We start from the raw sequence: 21,260 nt of genomic DNA, 5'->3' as shown, positions 1-21,260 counted from the left end.
AAGAGAAAGGAAGCTTTGGTGAAAAGAATACTTTATTACTCAAGTATTTGTTACAAATGACTCACACACTCAAACTCTAACTCTCGTCCCCCACCTTCTCAATGGATGGTTAAGATTAAATTTAATCAACGGTCCAAATTGATCATCCAAAATTTTTACTACAAATATCTATCATACTATATTTTTCTAAATACTTTTAGATTATTTCATAATACTCTTCAAACTACTATATACATCCATACTCTTCTAGAATACTCTATGACTTTTCAGAATCTTCTAGAATCTTCTAAGGTATTCTAAGGTCTTCTAGAATATTTTAGAACATTTCGAAATCATCTAGAGCATTTTCAAACACTCCAAAAAACTATACAAGCACCGTTAAATCTAACCTTCTCAAATTTACCATGACATGACTGACATTTTGTCCCTTACAATTTTTTTGTAAAACTAGTTTGATTTTATAAATCTTTTTGCCATAATTTATAATATCCAAACAGAATCAATGTAAATTTAAAATATTTATATTTTCATAATATTATTATGAACAAAAATATTAATTTAATACTATTTTATTGACTTCTTAATTGATTTTTTTTAAATATTCAATAAGTATTATATTAATTTTTATAATTGTAATTATATTTTTTTTTACATACGTTACAGTTTTTATATTTAAAAAATTACATCTAATGAGTTTATCTAAATTTTTTAGAATTAGACAATAAAAATAGTAAAAATGGTTTAAATTTTGTTCTAATTTAATTATTAAAAATTTTAAGTATTCAAAATTCAAAAGTTACCACTCTAAAGTATTTCATAAAATTTATTTATAAAATTATTTATTTTTTATCAAACTTTAAAGATAATGATATTTATAAATTTTGTTTCAACATAAATGCTATTATGTATTTTTTATAAGAAAATTTTTGGTCTCCTAAAAAATTATTTTTTAGCTGAGTCTTCATGGGAAGGAGTCTTGACTAAGATACACATGCCATCCGTCTCTCAATATCACACCATTCTCCTTCTCCACCCTCCACTCTCATAATACACTACTCTCCCAACTTCCCAACTTCCATCCAATATTTTTCTAAAGTAAAATTTAAAATTGAGAGGATTCGAATCTTTTTCTAATACACAGCTCTCCTCTTTCTCTCCAACACATTCCCTCCTTCCCCATGGATCGTACGAGTTATTCCTGCATTTGCGGCCAGAATCGTAAGTCTTTTCATTTTGAACACTATTTAATTCCTTCTCTCCTTTCTATATAGCGTTGTTATAATATACACTTGTTTTCGTTTTCCCCTTGAAACAGCAAGCATGTGCTATGCTTTTATAGGCGCGTGTGAGAACCGCCTCCGCATGGCAGAGCTGTTCCATAAACCAGAAGATCAATGGAACCTGATTCAACTCGACGTCCACGATCTGGTCAAATCGGTCAAAGATTTCGACGACGTATTCTGGGCCCTCCAGTACATGGGCACAGTGGGAGTCAGGTCCCGACCTTTATCCCCAACCGGAGATGAAATACCCGGGTCCGAGTGGACCGGCCGGTTCAAAATCAAAGGCATCAGAAGAATCCCAAGAACCAAAATGGAGGAAGTGAAGAGCTACATCCGCGAGAAAGGCCCGGTCTTAGCGACGATTCGTATCAACCTAGATTTTTATTCGGACTCCGTTCCGATGCCGTATGAACGTGATAGAAGCAGTCCAAGTAACGGTTTCCATAACGTGTGTTTGGTTGGGTACGATGATGGGAAAGGAATTTGGCAGTTTCAGAATAGTTTTGGTACGAAATGGGGAAAGAATGGTTTTGGAAAGATTAGGTATAATGGAGTTGTGCAGTATGTAGTGCCAATATTTATGAATGAAGAAATTCTAGATACTTATGAGAATGTTCAGCTGCCAAATGATCCTGCTCCTCCTCCTGTCGCTTCAACTTCTTCATCGAGTTCTTGTGAGCATCAAACCCGAACAAGGTATGCATGTGTACAGTACAGTAACTTCCACGTTCTCTTCCTGTTATGTAAAACTCACTTCATTCTTATCTTTTCAGATTTGGGCGTCGACATTAGTTCTATTCCTCCACAAGTCCTTCTATGCTAGATTTTTTTTATCTAATTCCATTAGTCTCTACTCTTTACTCTTTATCTTCTAAGGGCGGTTTAATAGAACCCTGTTTAAAATTTTAGTCATGCTAAATATTAGTTTGAGGACAAATCTTAAATTACATAGTATGAATTTGGATTTATGTAATCCTATTAAACTAACATTCTATATATTTCAGATATTATAGACTTTAGTTTATTATAAACTGTCATGCCAAATGTTAGTTTATCAGCACAATTTATCCAATTTGCAATAATCACCATAAACCCGAAAAGAAGATAGCCAATCTACAACTAAATAATTTCTAAGTATAATTTTATTTTAATTTTTTCTCCAAATAAGAGGTCAAGACATTAAAATCTGTGAACGAATCACCTTGAATAGACGCAATGCAACATGTATTAAGGAACTTTTCATTTTATTGCGAGATTAATAAATAAAATGATCACAGGTCACAGAAAATGATTTAGATCTGGATGATAATGTTAGCCTAACTTGTAGGCTTCATATACATAAGCGGAGTGATAGGTAAACAATGACTTCATATACATATGTAGAGTGATAGGTGTGACTATTTTAAACAATATAAATAACCACCAATTAAATAAAAATGGAAAAATATGAGGAGGTAATAGAACATTTGTACAATGTGTATAATAGAAGGTTATGGAGTATTAGAGATATAACCATTAGTGATTCGGGTGGGTTTCGTGGAAAATAGATTAAGTGAAAAATAATAGTTAAGGTGAGAGATTAGGGGTAAGTAAACTTGTGAGGAAGACACTTCTGTTAATGGCAAATAAACAATACAAGAACTAATAGTGAGAGTGAAGGATGAAGGATGCTTTACAGAGGTGGCTTGAGGTCCTTTTTATAATGTAAAACCATGATGAAGAGGGCACCCCTTGGCCAATGGTTTTAGTCTGACATTTGGTTTACTGCTCTTTTCAAAATATCTTTAGATATTTGGGATCACCTCAAGTCTTGTCAACCGAAAAGGAGTAGGAAGTTGATTTCCACACGTTAAACTAAAGCTCCTGACATGTGACATTAGTGAAGGGACATCTAGTTTGGTTTTCTTTCAACTAGATAACACCTTTACACTTCAAATCCAACCAATCCACTTTCACCAATATAGTTCCCACTAAAGAGAAATTCAACTCCTCAAGGTGTTATTTTGGGTTCCATCCTTTTAGCCCAATACCTTTAGGAGGAACTTAACTCTTTTTTGACCATGTTTGTAGATTGTTATAAAAATAATTGTGTACAAAAAAGGTTTATATTTTTAGTACACAATCAATTAGTGTTACCTTTTATCATCTGAAACTTTTGGAATAAGTGATAGCATGACATGGTATTAGAGCGCTAGATTCGAAAGGTTAATAGTTCGATCCTTGGTAAACCCAAAAATAATATGGGGGATGTTCATTAAACCCCAAAATAGTATAGGGATGTTCATTTTATAACTCAATAGCCCATTATACACATTGTACAAATAGTCCATTGTCTCCCTAGTCCCATATATGTTTTTCATGTTAGGATGGATTGAATTCTGTAGGCAAAAATTCGTTTTTATTGTTGGTGGGAAATAATTGTTTCGTTCAACATGACCATTTTGATGGACGCGCTTAAAAATGTTTCAGTTAAAAAATTGGACATTAGTGTTCCAATGCATCAAGATCGTACCTATTTTTTATCTTTTGCTGATCCAAGGGCTAATATTGATAGGGGTCCCAATCGGACAATCCCCTTCTGCCACGCCTATTGGCGCATTAGGCCCGCCATAATTTTTTATTATTTTTTTCAAAAAAAATTAATTTAATTAAAATTAAAAAATTTATAATCCAATCAAATAAACATCATTATTATAAATGAAGTTCGTAACTAATTTTATAAATTAAGAATTGACTTGGACACTTTCATATAACAAATAAATTAAGTAGGCGTTTAGAAGGTTTACTCATTCCACCCTATCAATGCTCACAGTAAAACAAGATAGATTAATCAATTTTTTTTTAAGGTAGATTCAATTTTCTAGCTCAACCCATTTCTTTAACTGGTTAAGCAGATAGCATGTTGGATTTCAACCTCTTTAGAACCCTAATGGTGGAAGTGGAAATGATAATAATAATAGACATGTGCGTATGGTGTTTGAAAGAGATGCACTGGTTACCAAAATTTAGCCATGAAGAAGCATTACCATAACGGAGAAGACAGTGAACCAATCTTGTAAAGATATTAAGGACTAGTGTCAAATCTTTGAAGCACGTCCTCTACTTGTGGACAATTTTTGCCAAAAAAAGTTTAGAGATCAACATTTTTATTAAAATTTGGCCATTATTTAATCATTAAAAGAAACGGGAGTAATCTCACATCATTAAAAATATTAATAATAACTAATTGATTACTACAAATTACAAAACTTGCTGACTTTGTAACACTCCTCTTTTTGCAAACTTGTTAACCAAGTTTTTCTTGCACCATGTTTTCATAATTTCATTTGTTTTAGTATAAACCCAAGTTTGGATTAAATTAATATCAAATTGTTTTATACATTACATCCATCCGATCCATGACATCATGTAGCATGACTTCAGTTTCTTGGTAGATTGATTGTGTATCAGGTAAACTTTTCCTCCTTGAAGCTTCTTCAAGCTGTCAATGCATCACAAAATTTCAATTTCTTAATCAAACTTTACTTATAAACATGGTAGTATAAAAAACTAAATATTATAACGTACCTTTTCAAAATTATCAAATAATTTGTTAGCGATGTCAGTTAATTGCTGCTTATTGTCCACTGGCATAGCTGATATAACTTTGTCAAAATCATAGTACATGAAAGTAGACTTGATTCTGAGGTATCTCCTCACATAATTGAGTGTGTCTGCTGCAATCAAATCCGCCATAGCCAGAAGATCAAATGCATATTTCTTAATCCTATAAACACTCCCTTTAACTCCAATGTCTGCCATGTATATTCCCTTCTTAATAAATGAACGGGTACCCGTTTTCTCATTTGCAAGGTCTAATCAAAACAAATACAACTATTCAACAGTCACATTAAAATATATAAACATAAATCACAAGTGAAATCAACTTTAATCAATTATAAGAGCAACGGAAAACAAACTCATTTCATTATATTCCCATGCATATATCAAACTTCTTTACATTGTCATCTTATTTCAATTAAACTCCACATACAAGAATTTATTTACATATTTATATTTCTTCTTTCAATTTATTTGTCCATCAAAAGAAATTGGGTATGTATATAGAAATTATATAAACTGACAAAATATATTGTGTAAAATTAATTATGATATCATTATTAATGATTAACTCCATCATTTACTATATAGAGTACCACTGTTCAAGAATGAGTAAAAAATATTTTTATGGATATATATAAAGAAAAAATTACAGTTATTCAATAGAGAATGATCACATCTAAAAATTTAATGTAAGCATAACATGATAATTATGTGACAACTTAAACTCGTGACTTTGAGATCACACAAAGACAATTCAACCGCTGTTTTAAGGCAATAAATAGATATTCTAAAACTCTAAAAATGTGTAAGTGGCAATTATAATAGAGTGCTTACTGTTAGTGACAGTTGGAAGAGGCAAAGGTAAATCATCATACCACCAGCCATTATGGGTATGTTCTTGAGCAAGTGAAATCTTGTCATGGAATTGGGCAGTGAGAACTATGGAGGCAACAAGGCCTATTGCTGCTCTTCTTGTAGTAGTTTCAACAAGAGATTCTTGTGATGAAGATTCTGATTCATGTGCCGTATTATTATTGCTTCCAACTATTTGCACTCTCTTGTTGAGATGAAGGTTCCTATGTGCATTTGGAAGGCATGTAACAATGGGAGCCAAAGTTTTAGAGAGTCCATGCAAGTTTGTGATTGGAGCCATATTGATGATTGATGAAGGAATTCAAATGAGAGAGAGTTGAGAAGAGTGGTAGTTCATTGTGTCACTCATATCCATGTGGTTAAAGTGTTATCCATTCCATGACCACCGGAAAAGGATATCGTTTATTAAGGATGTTTTGGTAATTTTAGTCCTTGTGTTTTTCAATTTTTTTGGTCTTGTATGCTTTTTATTGTTTTTGGTCATCTATGGTTTTCACTTTTGTTTTGTTTGCTTTCTGTATGTATGGGCTGAGCCTAATTCTTTTGGGCCAGCGGGTGGTATTTGTACACTTATTGGTATTCCGAGGTAGGGCTGGAAGTGAGTCAAGCCAGCTCATAAGCTAGCTCGAGCTCGACTCATTAATAGCTCGATAAGCTAAGCTTGTGAGCTAGTGAGCCAAGTTTGAGTTTGGAATTGAGCTCATAAATTAAATGAGCTGAGTTTGAGCTTGGATAAGCTCGCTCTCATGAGCTGACTGAATATATATAAGTTATAATTTATTGATATAGAATTATAGATTATGTATTTATATTTCTATTATTTGAGCCAGCTCGTGAGCTCGAGTCAACTCGTCAGCTTTCGATGAGCCGAGTTTAAACTTAAGAAATAGGCTCGATTATTAATGAAGCAAGCCGTGAGCCAAGTTCAATTTTTGTGAGTCGAACTTGAGCTTTGTCTAGCTCGACTTAGCTCGGCTCACTTCCAACCTTATTTGCAGAAAATAAAAAAAAAACGAAGGGTGGCATTTTTTTTCCCAAAATTAAGGGTGAAAATTGAATGTGAAACTTTTAGATGAGGATACTATATGACTATATGTCATTTAAATTATAAGATGGGTGACATTTAAGTATGTATAACATTGAAAATGATATAAATGTGTTTTCAATAGTTAAATTGTAAAATGACATAAATGTGTTTGCAATGGTTAAAATGACAATAATATAGTAAAATGTGTCAGAGCAACTATTAATCATATAAAAATTTTAAAATGTTAAAAGTTTTTAATATTTTATCATATTATTTTATTTTGATGTATAATATAATTTTAAACATTATGTAATTATATATCTATTGATGGTTGATTCTTTTAAATAGGATGAACTTAACTTGATTATCAATGAATATAACATAACAACTTAATAGTTAAATTGATAAAATTTTAATACATACAAATTTATTTAATGATATAAAAATGAATAAAACTTACAAGTTACAAGGAACAAATTGTTCATTCGGTCATGATATAAGATATTAATCATAAAATTAGAATATAATTTTAGATTTATCTAAATATACACTATTCAATGACCCTACAAAAAAATGACTTTTGTTTAACTCTTAAAAAAGTAAATTGGGTTTGAAAAATTAAAACTATCAAATAAACAATATTGGTCATTATACACTACTCACATACCCTATGCTTTAAGTAGGACTGGGACTTAGACCCGGATATAACATTAAAGAAGCATATAAATATGCCATCTATGCTACGCTTCTCCTACAACCCAAATTGGTTTAGACCACATTTATTGACAGGCTTTAATGGGCTGCAGCCCGATTTTTTACAGGAATTAAAGTGGGGTATTTTTCTTTTCACGTTCTTAATTTCGTTAAAGTGGGGTATTAGAAGTGGATTTTTTGTAGTGGAAAAAAATTAGATGGTATATAATGTTTAATCTCATTATCTGTTTCCTCTCTTATTTAATTTTAATCTTATAAAATTAAAAGTAAAAAATTACACTTTATTCTTTTAAGTATTCAAAAAAATAGAAAGGATCCATTTTCATGAAATATTTCCCGCATTCCCGCATGGATTAAAATGACGGTAACAGTTAAAAATGACTTGTGAAACTCGCATACATTTACTAATTTTTTCATATCAGTGAGTGAAGATGACAACTGGAAATGAATTGTGAATCCCGTTTTCTTTTTTTTTTCTATTTTTTAGAAAAAAGAAATTAGTTTTATTATTTATGCTTCGGATAAAAAAACCTAAAAAAAATATTTCTCACAATTTTAAGGGGTTTTTATGGAAAAAAAATCAAACACACAATCTCAAATTCAAATGAGACATAAAAATTCAAGAATAAAGTATTAAATTGTCCCTGGGCGTAATCCTGTTTTGGTCTTTTAAGGTTTAAAGTGTCCTATTTGAATATAAAAAAAGTTTCATTTAACTTCAATTTAGTCACACCGTGAGGTCAAAATTAAATAATTAATGGAATGTTCTACATGATAGCAGTACAAGAACAAGGTCGATAATTTGAAAAATAAGTACAAGTTTCAGAGATACAAAATTACCGTAAATGCATCAATGTATTTATTTATTATTTCTCTTACTATTTAAATGAAATATTTTCTATAAAACGAAGGAGAATAATAAATAAATGTATTAATGCATTCACGGTTGATTTTGTGTCTCTGGAGTTTGTACTTGTTCTCCAGATTGTCGACCTTATTCTTATACTATTGTTATGTAAGACATTCCATTAATTATTTAATCTTGACCTTACAGTGGGACGCTAAATAAAAATTTTTTAGATTTAAATAGGATAATTTAAATTTTAAAAACCAAAAAAAGATTACGGCCAAACGTAGAAGACCAATTTAATATTTTACCCAAAATTTAATCATTTAACTATAAAGTAGAAACTCAACTACTTTGAATAATTTAAATTATTTAGTTGAAATTTTTTTAATTAAATAATCTAAAACATAATTTATTAAGCTTAAATTTCTATAACAGTCAAATAAAATAAATGTGAGAATGAATGAATGAATGATAGATGTAGATAACTTTTTCATCCAAAATCAGACATAATTTAGATAAAAAGGGCAACCATATAATAATATCTTTATTAAAGGCATGTACCACATGGCCATTAGATTTTCTAACTCATCAATTCCAGCTAGATTATTTTCCTTTTTTTATTTTTTATTCATTGGACTTCAACTAATTCAGTTCAAACTTATTAATTATTATGGATGAAAATTCTTTCCAAGCAGATTAGGATTGTCTATCCCTATGTATCCAATCCAATTACTTATTTCTTAATCTGAATATATAAGCCCAATCAACAATCAATATTTTATAAAAATAAAAACAAACATTTAATTTCTTTCGCCAAAAGGATTTAATTTTTTTTTATTTTTTTCACTTTTATATATAGACCCTTTTGAAGGAAGCAATAGCAAGCAGGAAGAAATGGAGGGACAAAAGAAGCTCAAAAAGTCCAAGGTTGTCAAGATAGAATCTCAAGAATCATGGCAGCACCACATCTCTCATGCTAACAACAAAGGTTACCCTGTAAGTAGTGTTCCTCAATTTGCCTTCTTAGATTTCATTATTTAATAATCAAGCTTAGCTTGCTTAATTATTACAAAAAATGAAATTGGGTAATAAGGAACCAGATAGATAGCTCTGTTCTAAACTAAAGATATATAAACTATGTTGTCTTATCAGGTTGTAGTTCACTTCTCTGCTTTTTGGTGCATAACCTCTACACTCATGAATCCTTTGTTTGAAGAACTTGCCTCCACTTATCAAGATGCCATGTTTCTCAATTTGGATGTGGATGAGTTTAAGGTTATTTTGTTTAATTTTCCCTCACAAAACTCCACTTTTTATAATTGAGTTTGTAATTAGTTAGTATAGTAAGTAATTACTAATTACTACTAATGTAATCTTTTTTTTTCCTTACATGGCTTATAAAGAAAAGAATGCTATACATGATTTTTTTCCTGAGTGAACTTAATTTAAAGTCTACCGATTAAATTCAAGCCCCTTTAATATTTTTTTTCTTCTTTTTAATTTTGAATGCGCTATGCATTAATAACTATATGTGTGGGTCTCTAAGCAGGAAATTGCGTCCAAGTTTGAAATCAAAGCCATGCCCACATTTGTGCTGCTGAATGGAGGAACTGCAGTTGATAAAATTGTAGGTGCAAATCCTGATGATTGTGTAATTTGGAACCATTTCATGAATATTTATATAGCGGGTGTGGCCATTTGGCCATGTCATACTGTGACTTTGTACAAATGGTTATTCTCTTGTATTGTTAAATTTTTTTCTAATTTTCTCATCAAACGCAATGCAAGAGAGAGGTAGATAAAGAGTTATAAATTAACAAATGTTTAGAAATCAATTAAAAATAAACTTAGATTAGTAAAAAATTATTTTATTTCATATATTTTAATTACTGCTGAAAAAATAAATAATATTAAATATAATAAGTATGTAATTGTAGATATTACATGCATAAATTATATACATATTAAGTTAAATAAAATAATTTTAAATTATTATCTCTTTAATATTATTGTATATTAAATGATTATTGTGCATAAAATTATTTTTTACGGTCAATTTAACAAAGTCAACCCTAAACGAAATAGGGAATGCTAAATTATTAGATTATAATAAAAATAAAATTTAATTTTAATACAATATCAACATAATACTAATTATGTATTATTATATTAATAAAAATAATTATCTGTTTTATTAATTATGTAAATAATCATAAAAAAATGAATATAATTAAATAATTGTATAATTTATACTATAATTACGTCAAAATTAAATTCAAAAAATAATAGTGTCTTATATATTTTAATAAATTGGCTTGGGAAAAAATTCTAAAGCTTTAGGTAGCAAGTAGCAATTAGCATATTCTTTTCTCCTTAAATAATATTGTTTCTAAACTAATCACTCCAACCATGCCAACTGGTTGGATCTTCATAGACCAAGTCAATTATTTCATGTTTGAAGTTTAAACCATAGTTACACACCTAGGTAATAATAATTGATTTAAAAAATCTTCCGAATAATAACCAGTACAAAAATTGACTTAATAAATTTATTTAATTTGCTCCATGTGCGAAACATGGGAATGAAAAGTGGTTCAAAAATCCAGTGGTTGATCTTTCTATCATAATTGAAGGCTTTCATATTTGAAACATGACCGTACCACTCAATAATCAACTTGTTGCATTTCCCTTTCCGATATATATCAGATCATTATAAAATCCCAACCAAGATATTGTCTCACAACCATACTAGATATGGCCACGTGGAAAATAGTATAGTAACATGCTTTCATTTCATTATTTTAGATATGAATTGATGTTTAAATATGAATCAATGACTCATTATTAGCTAGAACGACACCTCTCTCTCTCTCTCTCTCTCTTTTTTAAGTTTTAACTGATTTTGAGTAGTTTTGTTCTTTTGTGAGTAAGCTGAACGTAACGGGGTTTTTGAAAGTCGACTCTGAGCTGTTATCGTCGATTTATAAACTAAAAAGATTTGAGTTTTTTGTCCAGAAAAATATTACATCACTAAGAATATTAGCAAAAGAGGAAGTGTACCTATAAAAAATATTCTGATATTTAAGTTAGTACTGTAAATTTATGTATATATTAATTAAAGATAAAATATTATATTTTTATAGGTAGAGTATAAAAGATCAGTTATAAGTACTGTTGATCATCTAAATTAAAGAGCAGTTATTAAGTTTTAATAAGCGAGAATATTTGGTCAGACATTTTTATTTTAGAATGTAATTTATTGAGTTTGATTATAACATATAATATCGAGTTATAATATAAAGTGTCTAATTAGAAAAGTATAGGTGAACAATGAAAATATTAAACAATGTAAACAATAGATATATCAGATGTTTATTTTACTAGTGTACGGATTAATTTGGAGATGTAGTGTGTTTTTATTTAATTGGTGGTTGTTCATATTGTTCAATAAATTCATTGTCCCCCTAGCATTCTCCGTGTCTAATTATGATACATAATGCCAAATTATGATATTAAATTTGTAACTGCCGTATCAAATTTAAAATTTTAAATATAAAAAAATTAAATTAGAAAGAAAAAGGCATGCATACTTACTTACTTAGTGAGAATAAAATAATCATCAAATAATATGTATCCTAATTTGTTGAGTCGGGATAGATAAATCCTCTTAGTATCAATTTATAGAGAGAAAAAAGAAAAATGTAAGCTATTATTTTTGATGCACAACTAATTTCATATTTTTTTTGGAGGGAATTTTTGAAGACCGGAGATATTTTGAAAAGAAATCGAATGAGAGAATATAAAATAAAAAAAATATTTTATTTAAAATTAAGTTAATAAATTTTTTATTTTATAATTTTATAATTTTTTTTAATTTTAATTTGGAATTAATTTTATATTCTTTTTATATTTATAATTTTAACATATTTTATCTACAAATATTTAAAATATTAATAAATCTACTAAAAAATAAAATTATTCTTGTATCTATGACATGAAAAATAGGCTCTGTTGGTAAAGAATTTTTTATTTAAATTATTTAAATATTTTATTTATTAAAATGTGTAATAATTAGAAAATTTATGATTTTATATTTTTATTATACATCTTGAATACACTGGATAAAATAATTAAATATAGAGTTCAAATATCCTGTATTCGAAGTATGTTACAACTTACAAGTTAAAAAAAATGTTACATTTGCGTAGATGTATACATATTTAGGATGTTGTGTATTTAGGACAAAGCAAAAAAAAAGTCTAATGTATATAAGATATATTACAATTTGATTTGATTTGATTTGATTTTTTTGGTTTTATATAATATTATTTAAATAATTTAAAATTTTAAATTTTAAAATTTAAAATTTAGATGAATATAACTAAAATATAATTTAATTTAATTTAATACAAATAAATGTACTTGTATTGTACTTGTATAGTTAACTAGGAATAATGCCTAATTAATTTTTTGTAATCTTTAAATAATATAATAATACGAGTATGTTTATTTATATTAGATTGAATTAAAAAATTAAAAAATTAAACTATTTGAATAAAATTAAACAAAATAAAAAAATAAAAATTAAACAAACACAATAATATCTAAAATATTATATCCATATATCAAATCCTGAGTTAATTATAAAATAATTGGTCTCTTATAAGATCAATTAATGAACAGGAGATTAAGAGGATAGTCTTTTCAATCAATTCCTTCTCAACTCCGAGAGACACGATGATTTTACGACAAAATTCCATCAATTCTTTTGGAATACTATTAAAGAAGATGTTATAAAAGCAGTTATTAATTTTTTTCTTAGATGAAAGAATGCTGAGGTCTTTCAATCATAAACTCATTTGTCTTATTCCTAAAATACCTAAAGTTGCTATCATGTCACAGGTACAACCTATCAGTTTAAGCTTAGTCTTCTATAAAATTATTTCAAAAGTCTTGATACATCATACGTAATTTATAATGAATCGGGTGATCGGTGATAACCAGAGTGCATTCATAAAAGGGCAGTTGATTAGTGACAATGTCCTAATAGCACATGAGTACATGTATTTTCTGAAAAATAAAAATTTGGTGACGGGAATTGGCTTTGAAGCTTGACATGAACAAAACATATGACAAGGTGGAATGATGCTTCCTATGGAAGGTTACAAGTCAATTGGAGTTTTGTGATTGACGGATAGGATGGATGAAGGAGTGTGTAACTATTGTTTCCTATTCTGTTACTATAGATGGTCAACCGGTTTCTTTAAACCTACAAGAGGTCTCCGATAATGGGATCCTCTTTCACCCTATCTTTCATTCTTTGCGCAGAAAGACTCTCCCATTTGCTACACAAAAGAGAACAAAATAATGATATTGTCGGGTTCAGATTAAACAGCAGTTGCCTACTGTCACGTATTTATTTTTTGCAGATGACTTTATAATTTTCTGCAAAGCAAATTCATAGGAATGCCAAAATATAATACAGGTTTTGAATGACTACAACAGTATAAGTGGGCAGGAGGTGTACTTGAATAAATCTGCTGTGTTTTTTAGTCGGAATATAATCGCAAATAGAGAGAAAGATCTTTGCAACCATTCTTCAAGTCCTGAATGTTGGCGCTCAAGACAAATATCTAGGTTTACCAACAACAATTCAGAAATAAAAAAAAGCAACATTCGCTTATGTCAAAGATAAAATTGCAAAAAAATTACAGCACTAGAAAAAATCGTTACTATCGGTTAGTGATCGTGAAGGTCTAATTAATCTGTAAGTACGGCTATCTTGATATACATTTTGAGGTGCTTTAAACTGCCTGAAATTGTCATAGATGAAACTCAAAGACTGCTTATGTAATTTTGGTGGGGCAGAAACAAGAAGAAAAGAGACTTCACTGGATTAAGTGGGATACACTATGTAGACCAAAAAATCAAGGAGGCTTGGAGTTTAAGGACCTAAAAGCTTTAATCTTGCTATGCTAGAAAAACAGGGATGGAGATTGATGACTAGACCAAATTTTCTAGTGACTAAAGTATTCAGAAGCAGGTATTTTAGACATTCTTTGATTTCTTGATCATGGAAATTTGTATCACTACAATCTTCCTTCGACAAGTATACCAAATTATCGTCAAGTAAAAACTCACAAAGAGTGAGGTCGAATCCCACAAAGATAGATAGCTTGAGCAACTTTAGTCAACTGAATATTCTAGTTAAACAATTCATTAATGGGTATTGAGTGCAGAAAGATAAATGACAGAATTGTAAATAAACTTGAAAGTAAATGACTGAATTAAAGAGCGAAAAGGTAAATTGGTGGGAATGTAAATTGCATAAAGTAAAGAAAACTAAATAATGGAAATCAAAGGGAATAGGGGTGATGAACAATAATCAATCAAAGTAAAAGAATGGGTAGATAAGAATAGGGAAGATCATTGGGTTCAGGAGATATTGTATTCTCTGGATCAATACATTCTCATCTCTTCCTCAATCTTGCAACTCGTTGATCTCTTGGCAATCATGAGTGATTGAATTCCAATTTCTTGGCAATCAATCACTCTAAACTTGAACAATTGCCAATTCCTTGATCTAATTGCTCATGAGAAGAGATGAAGCTTGGTCACTGATTATACCACACATTCTTCTGGATCCAAGTATTGGGAGAATTATATGTCACTATATCCGACCAACCCCAAAACTAGTCAAGTATGAGAAAGATTTTTTAGCATGTTTCCATAATTCCTCTTTCAAGGTTCAAATAAAATCCATGTATATTCAATCTCTTTTCCAAGATAATTGAATACTAGAATGAAGAATGAAAATCTTTCAAGCAAATCAAAAGAGAGATGAAGAGAAGAAGAAGACAAGAATTACTATTGATGCATCAAATTACAATAGAGCTCCTTTCCCCAATGAAGTGGGGTTTAGTTAATCATAGCTCAAGAAAACTCAAAAGAAGATGAAAGCGCATAAAAGTAAAATTAAGCTAAGTACAAGCAAAGAAAATGTAAAGTGTAGAAAGTGCTCTTCTGTGTATCCAAACCATTTTCCAAGTTCAAAACCCCATCTATTTATAATGCTACTCCAAGTCTTCACTTGATGTACTTTCTTTGGGCCTTTGGACTTTGCATTCTGGCGCTTGGTGCTGAACTTGAAAAGTGAGCGCCAGTCATTGTGCGTATGCACCAGGGGTTGTGCGTGTGCACCTTTGCAAAATTTACCATTGTGTGTACGCATACGCACAAGTCCCTATCCTTGAAGTATTTATCGAAGATGCTCGCTTGTGAACTTGATGGTGAGCATTGGGAGTGAGCGTGACACCTCCAGGAGAGCGCTATGCTTGCCCAAGAGTGCCTCCTGGAGAGCGTTGGGGTTCTGGGAGCTGGCGCTCTCCAGCAAGCTTGCTAGAGAGTGCCTCTAGAGAGCGTGACACATTCTCTTCTTCTTTGGAGTGTTCATCGAAGACGCTCTCCAGAGAACTTGAGTGCGAGCGTGACACTCCTAGGAGAGCACTATGCTTGCTCAAGAGCGCTACATAGAGAGTGTTGAAGTGCTGAGGATTGGCACTCTCCAGCAAGCTTGCTGGCGAGCGCCAGTGGCAAGCGTGGCCTTCATGAGCTCTGAGGCTTGAGGGTTAGTGAGGGTTAGTGAGGGTTAGTGAAAGTGGCATTCTTGAGAGAGCTTGAAAGAGAGCGTGACAAGGTTGAGTGTGGTGAGGAAAAGTGGTGCTCTCCAGCAAGCTTGCTGGAGAGCGTGGGTTGAGAGCGTGGTGCCAATGGTGTCAAGGTTGAAATATGGTCGTGACAAGGTATGGCTGATTGAGTGTGGTGAGACTTGACAAGGTTGTTGAGAGGTGTGGTGAAAGTGGCGCTCTTGGGAGAGCGTGACAAGGTGTGGCAAGGTGGTTGAGGCTGGCGCTCTCCATTAAGCTTGCTGAAGAGTGCCAGTGAAGAGTGCTAGGGAGGGTGTGTTGAGGCTATTGAGGCTGGCGCTCTCCAGTGCGCCAGTGGAAAGCGCCAGTTTATGTGTGCTAGATGCTCTTGAGTGAGCTTGAGTGGTGAGCGTGGAGTTGGAATCTTGCTTCTCCAGGGCTCCATATTTCTGCGTCAGCTTCCCCTGTCACAAACTAAAGAAGGTGCATCAAAGTTTGACGTTCATAGTCTCATGCAAAAAACCTTCTTTAATGCCATGAAGTTCATTTGATCAACTTTACTACTTCATGCATTATATGCTCTCATATTCTCATGAATTCACTACACTTATGAGGCATGAATGCATGCAAAGATATTTAATGTAAATGCTTACTTATTACCTAAGAAATTCATAAAACTAAGTTTTAAACTAACTAAAATGGCTTGTAAAACTAACCAAAATGCCCAGGCATCATTTCTAAAAGCTGATGTTGGCTACAATCCGTCATAGACTTGGAGGAGTCTATTAGAAGGGCGAAAGGTTTTGGAAAAAGGGAATTTTCTAGCAGATTGGGAGGAGATCAATAGTGAAAATCTGAAAAGATTGTTAGGTTAGAAGACAAGGACCATTGACCCTGAAATAGAATCAGAAACTTAATTCAAGCTTAATTTGGGTCTCTCAACTCATCACTGAGAAAGTTAATTGGAATGCACCTCTAATAGCCAGCAACTTCACAATAGAAATTACATAAGAAATGCTTCAAATAAGCATTAAAGAAAAAGATAAATTGATTTGGTACAAGAAAAAAAGAGGTTCATACTCTGTACAGTCAGGATATGAGGTATGCTTTAATTTTTTTCACCCGCCACTAGAAAGTCTTCCACCAGTTTTTAGAAAAAAAATCTATGAAACTCGATTTGAGATCTTGACTGTCCGGCCAAAGTTAAGGTCTTTACATGGAAAGCTCTCCGCAATGGCTTTCCGGTGAAACTAACTGCATGCCCGCATTCAAGCTGATGTGAAATAGGGGATGAAACTTTGACCTATTGCTTGCTTACCTGCAATCACTCACGACAAGTGTGGAATCACATGGAGCTCTTATTCAAGAGTTCAAATAGAATTGTTGGAGATTATAGTTTTTGCAATTGATGGAGTGAGATGTAGCTAAAGATAAAACAAGAAGGTTCTAATAAAAAGTATCGAAGTCTTCCTAAGATGGTCTTATGGAGGAATTTGATATCTAGGAACAAATAATTTTTTGATAGCAAAAGAATTGAACCAAATGCTATTTGGGAAGAAGCATAGAACATAAACAAGAATATCACCTTAAGACAACTCATTGCTAGTTTCTTTTTTTTGTTTATTTCTTTTTAGGTTATTCTATTATTTTTTTTCTTTGGGTTAATTCCCACTTTATCCTTGCTAAAGTTCTAAAATGGACCAATATTGCTTTATTGTAATTTTTCATTAATAAAATTTCATATTTTGAAAAAAAAAAATTTGAGTTAATTTTGTATATATTTTAGATGAATTTAAAATATAAATTTGTTAAATTTTTAATTTAATATTTTTAAATCTTTTTTTCTAAAATCGAATATATAAACATAATTTACCATACGAGTATAATAATATAAGTACAGTTATTTGTATTGAATTAAGCTAAATTGTTAATTTAAATTATATTCATCAAAATTTTAAATTAAAATGTTTGTAATTTTAAAATTTTAAAATATTTGAAAAAAATTGGATAAAATAAAAAATAAAAATCAAACCAACACAATACTATCTAGAATATTATATCGACATATCAAATCTTGAGTTAGTTTTACACATATTTTAAATGCATTTAAAATTTTAAAGTATTAATTTTTGCAATTTAAAAACTTTAAATCATTAACTTTTTTTTTTCAAAATCGAATATACAAAACATAATTAATCATACAAGTATGTTTATTTATATTGAATTAAACGAGATTGTCAATTAAAATTACAAAAATTCTGGGTGTCCAAGTCTTTTGAGTAACCAAATTTAATCAAGTTGTTAAAATTTAAAAATCACTCATGCACCACTCTGTTTCTCTCCCTCCTCCTCCTTCTCTTCTTCTTCTTACATTCCGCTCTTCTTCTTCTTCTTCTTGATGATGATATTATTGTTGATATTGTTATTGTTATTTAATTTCTTCTCTATTTTCCCCTCATCCTCTCTTATTATCATTATCGTCGTATTCATCGTCTTCATCATCTTCTCTTATAAATGTTCATAAGACTAGAGTACAGAAATTTTGATGCACAACACATAAATTTTGGTGTTCAGCACACAAAATTTACTATACAACACAAAAAATTTTAAAGGACCATATATCAAAAATATTGACACTCAACTAATGAAACATGCACAGTACATAAATTTTGATATGTAGCACATAAATTTTTTGAAGACTACATATATAGAACATTGACTTACCCAACTAAAATTTTTTATGCTATGTGTAAAATTGTGTGCTATGTGCAAAAATTTGTGCTTTCTACAAAAATTTATATACTATATCTAGGAGTGTTATAAAAAAAATAGTTTAACTAATTTTTTTAGTGTAAATAATTAAAAATTTTGTGTCACAGTGTACTTATAAATGTATAATTTTAGTTTGATCAATGCATGACCATATTAGAAGGAAAGATTTTATAAAAAAAGGATAATAAACAAGAAATCTTTGTATCAAAGCGTAAAAAATAAAGATAAAAAAAGAAATTAAGAAAGAAGCTAAAGAAAAGATAAATGATGATACAGAGAGAAAGAGAGGAAGGGAAGAGAGAGAGATTAAATATGATTTTTTATATGTTAAAAACTAGTTTTAGGATATAAACTAGTTTAAATTAGTTTTATTTTATAAATTGCTTTAAATTAGTACACTATATTATAAACTTGTTTAAAACCAATTTTTAAGTTTGTGCAATCCTAACTGAAATAATCCTAACTATATCGATAAATTTTTGCAAAATTTTGTGTGCTAAACTTTGAAAATTTGTATGCGATATACAAAAACTTGTATGTTATATTAATAAGTTTATGTTATGTGTAAAATTTAGTGTGCTATACTTCGAAAATTTGTATGCTATACTTTGAAATTTGTATGTCCTCTAACAAAAATTCATGTGTTGCAGGAAGTGCAAAAAATGCAACGCACGCTCTAATTGTGCGCTAGGGCATCGTTTGATTGATGTCCGTATCTATCAAAGACATGGACACACCAACATATATACATTGTTTATTTTATGAAACATAAATTAAAAGAGACACGTTCACCCATAAACACCCACAAAAAATATATATTTTGTATCTCTTAAAAAAACTGAGAACGGATATTTTATTTGGAACACAAATTAAAATATATTTTTGAACAATTTTATCCTATTAATTTTTTCAAATCCCAAAACAACCATAAAACCTCATCATCATATTTCTTCTCTTCACCCCTCTGTTGCTTCTCTGTCTCAACTCCTCCTTTCCTAAATCTGTTGTATGTTATCCTTTACTATTCTTGATTCATTTAGTTGCTACGGATGCGAAGCACTTCGTGTTTACTCCCAAGATTAATGACTCTTTCTCTGAATTTGTTTTTCTCATTCTCTCATTTTCGGAACTACCGTCTCCAACGATGTCGCATTTATCACCCGCGCCTCTTTCATCTTTATCTTCGTTTCTAATGTTTGTCATCGTAAATTTGATGTCGCCATAATCGTAGGCACGAAGAAGATTGCACGTTGCTTACTGCTGTGCGAAGAACAAAGATCCCAATATATCGTCAATGATCCTTGTCTTTGTTTTCTGTTTTAATTTTATGTTTTTAACCCCATATTAAATCTTGTTTAAACTTGTTATAGGATATTGTAGATACAATTATTTGATTCTTGGTTCTGTAATTTTTTCTAAAAAAAATGTTCTTGACATTGGTGGAAGGAAGAAGATGAAGTAATGAAGTTGATAATATTTTTTTAATTGAAGGTAAAATAGACAAAGAAAAATATTTTTATTCTATCTATTATACTCGTCAAACACAATTGATTTTTATTATGTGTTTATGTATGTGTCTATGTTTTTGTATCTGCGTCCTTGTGTATCTCTCTGATATGATAAACAAACGTAATCTAGTGGAGCACATGTGCACGTGTATTTTTTTGAGAGTATCTTTTATTGATAATAGACCAATTTAATTGAGTTTAGTTACCAAAAAAATTTATACATGTAGTATTACTTTTTAAATTATATTTATCAAAATTTTAAATTAAAAAGTTTGTAATTTTAAAGTTTTAAATTATTTTAAAAAAATAAATGAAGTAAAAAATAAAATCAACTCATATATGGCAATATATCTACACTGATGTAATATATCTCGTGTGCATTCGCAATTTTTTTTTTAACTTGTAACACATTTCATGCATACAGTAACCGAAACTTTATATAAATACACTCGTTAATATGTATATTGGTAAATAACAACCACCATTCAAACACTTACCATGTATCCCTCGGTTCTGCATTCTCGCAGAGTAGTCATTGAAATGTGATTGGACGGAGCTCTCCACGTTAGCTATTACCTTCTATCATAGTTTTTGAATATGAAACACACAACAATAAGCATTCTGCACAATAGGGATTAGAGTTATATATTGAGTGAGGGACTAAATTGGAGTAAAATCACATCACCTAGTGTGTGTTTGGATTAGAGTTGGCCAAACTGAAGTTTGAATAAAAGTAATTTTGTAAAATTAATTTTGAATAGAAGTGGATTTGTTCCAACATAATTTATGTTTGACAATTTTATACTAAAATTGATTTTGATAAAATGAAATTATTTTTCCTGCAAAAATTTGAAGAAAATGAAAATGAGTTTATAGTAAATCCCAAGTGATTTAATTTATCATTTTTAATAGGAACAATAATACATATTATAAAAAAATTAGAATAATAAACAATACACAAAAATTACAATGATAAATTTTACA

General features: G+C 30.2%; 3 protein-coding genes across 3 annotated transcripts; 2 read left to right on the top strand and 1 right to left on the bottom strand.

Moving 5' to 3' along the window:
* Positions 1 to 1,159: 1,159 nt before the first annotated feature.
* LOC107462294 (uncharacterized) lies at positions 1,160 to 2,164 on the top strand. The gene is made up of 3 exons (XM_016080872.3): positions 1,160 to 1,218; positions 1,316 to 1,979; positions 2,057 to 2,164. Exons 1-3 carry the CDS (start codon positions 1,179 to 1,181, stop codon positions 2,073 to 2,075), a joined length of 723 nt encoding a protein of 240 aa, XP_015936358.2. The 5' UTR covers positions 1,160 to 1,178; the 3' UTR covers positions 2,076 to 2,164.
* A 2,322-nt stretch (positions 2,165 to 4,486) lies between these two features.
* Positions 4,487 to 6,123, bottom strand: LOC107462422 (photosynthetic NDH subunit of lumenal location 3, chloroplastic). Its single transcript, XM_016081000.3, has 3 exons — positions 5,721 to 6,123; positions 4,851 to 5,137; positions 4,487 to 4,764 (listed from the first exon to the last, which is right to left on the bottom strand). Exons 1-3 carry the CDS (start codon positions 6,037 to 6,039, stop codon positions 4,648 to 4,650), a joined length of 723 nt encoding a protein of 240 aa, XP_015936486.1. The 5' UTR covers positions 6,040 to 6,123; the 3' UTR covers positions 4,487 to 4,647.
* A 3,059-nt stretch (positions 6,124 to 9,182) lies between these two features.
* On the top strand, positions 9,183 to 10,148 carry LOC107462423 (thioredoxin-like protein CXXS1). The gene is made up of 3 exons (XM_016081001.3): positions 9,183 to 9,346; positions 9,503 to 9,625; positions 9,900 to 10,148. Exons 1-3 carry the CDS (start codon positions 9,245 to 9,247, stop codon positions 10,146 to 10,148), a joined length of 474 nt encoding a protein of 157 aa, XP_015936487.2. The 5' UTR covers positions 9,183 to 9,244.
* Positions 10,149 to 21,260: the final 11,112 nt, after the last annotated feature.

This window comes from Arachis duranensis, chromosome 8 (assembly GCF_000817695.3).
Source record: "Arachis duranensis cultivar V14167 chromosome 8, aradu.V14167.gnm2.J7QH, whole genome shotgun sequence".
NCBI lineage: Eukaryota > Viridiplantae > Streptophyta > Magnoliopsida > Fabales > Fabaceae > Arachis > Arachis duranensis.
This window is presented reverse-complemented; position numbering and strand designations above follow the sequence as displayed.

What these genes read in the sequence shown, in the direction of transcription:
- LOC107462423 (XM_016081001.3), top strand. Translation starts at nt 9,245, where the DNA reads ATGGAGGGACAAAAGAAGCTCAAAAAGTCCAAGGTTGTCAAGATAGAA. An exon ending in CTAACAACAAAGGTTACCCT is followed by an intron (nt 9,347 to 9,502) that starts GTAAGTAGTGTT and finishes TTGTCTTATCAG; the next exon opens with GTTGTAGTTCACTTCTCTGC. An exon ending in TGGATGTGGATGAGTTTAAG is followed by an intron (nt 9,626 to 9,899) that starts GTTATTTTGTTT and finishes GTCTCTAAGCAG; the next exon opens with GAAATTGCGTCCAAGTTTGA.
- LOC107462294 (XM_016080872.3), top strand. Translation starts at nt 1,179, where the DNA reads ATGGATCGTACGAGTTATTCCTGCATTTGCGGCCAGAATC. An exon ending in CTGCATTTGCGGCCAGAATC is followed by an intron (nt 1,219 to 1,315) that starts GTAAGTCTTTTC and finishes CCCTTGAAACAG; the next exon opens with CAAGCATGTGCTATGCTTTT.
- LOC107462422 (XM_016081000.3), bottom strand. Translation starts at nt 6,039, where the DNA reads ATGGCTCCAATCACAAACTTGCATGGACTCTCTAAAACTTTGGCTCCC. An exon ending in TCTTCCAACTGTCACTAACA is followed by an intron (nt 5,138 to 5,720) that starts GTAAGCACTCTA and finishes TGTTTTGATTAG; the next exon opens with ACCTTGCAAATGAGAAAACG. An exon ending in TATTTGATAATTTTGAAAAG is followed by an intron (nt 4,765 to 4,850) that starts GTACGTTATAAT and finishes ATGCATTGACAG; the next exon opens with CTTGAAGAAGCTTCAAGGAG.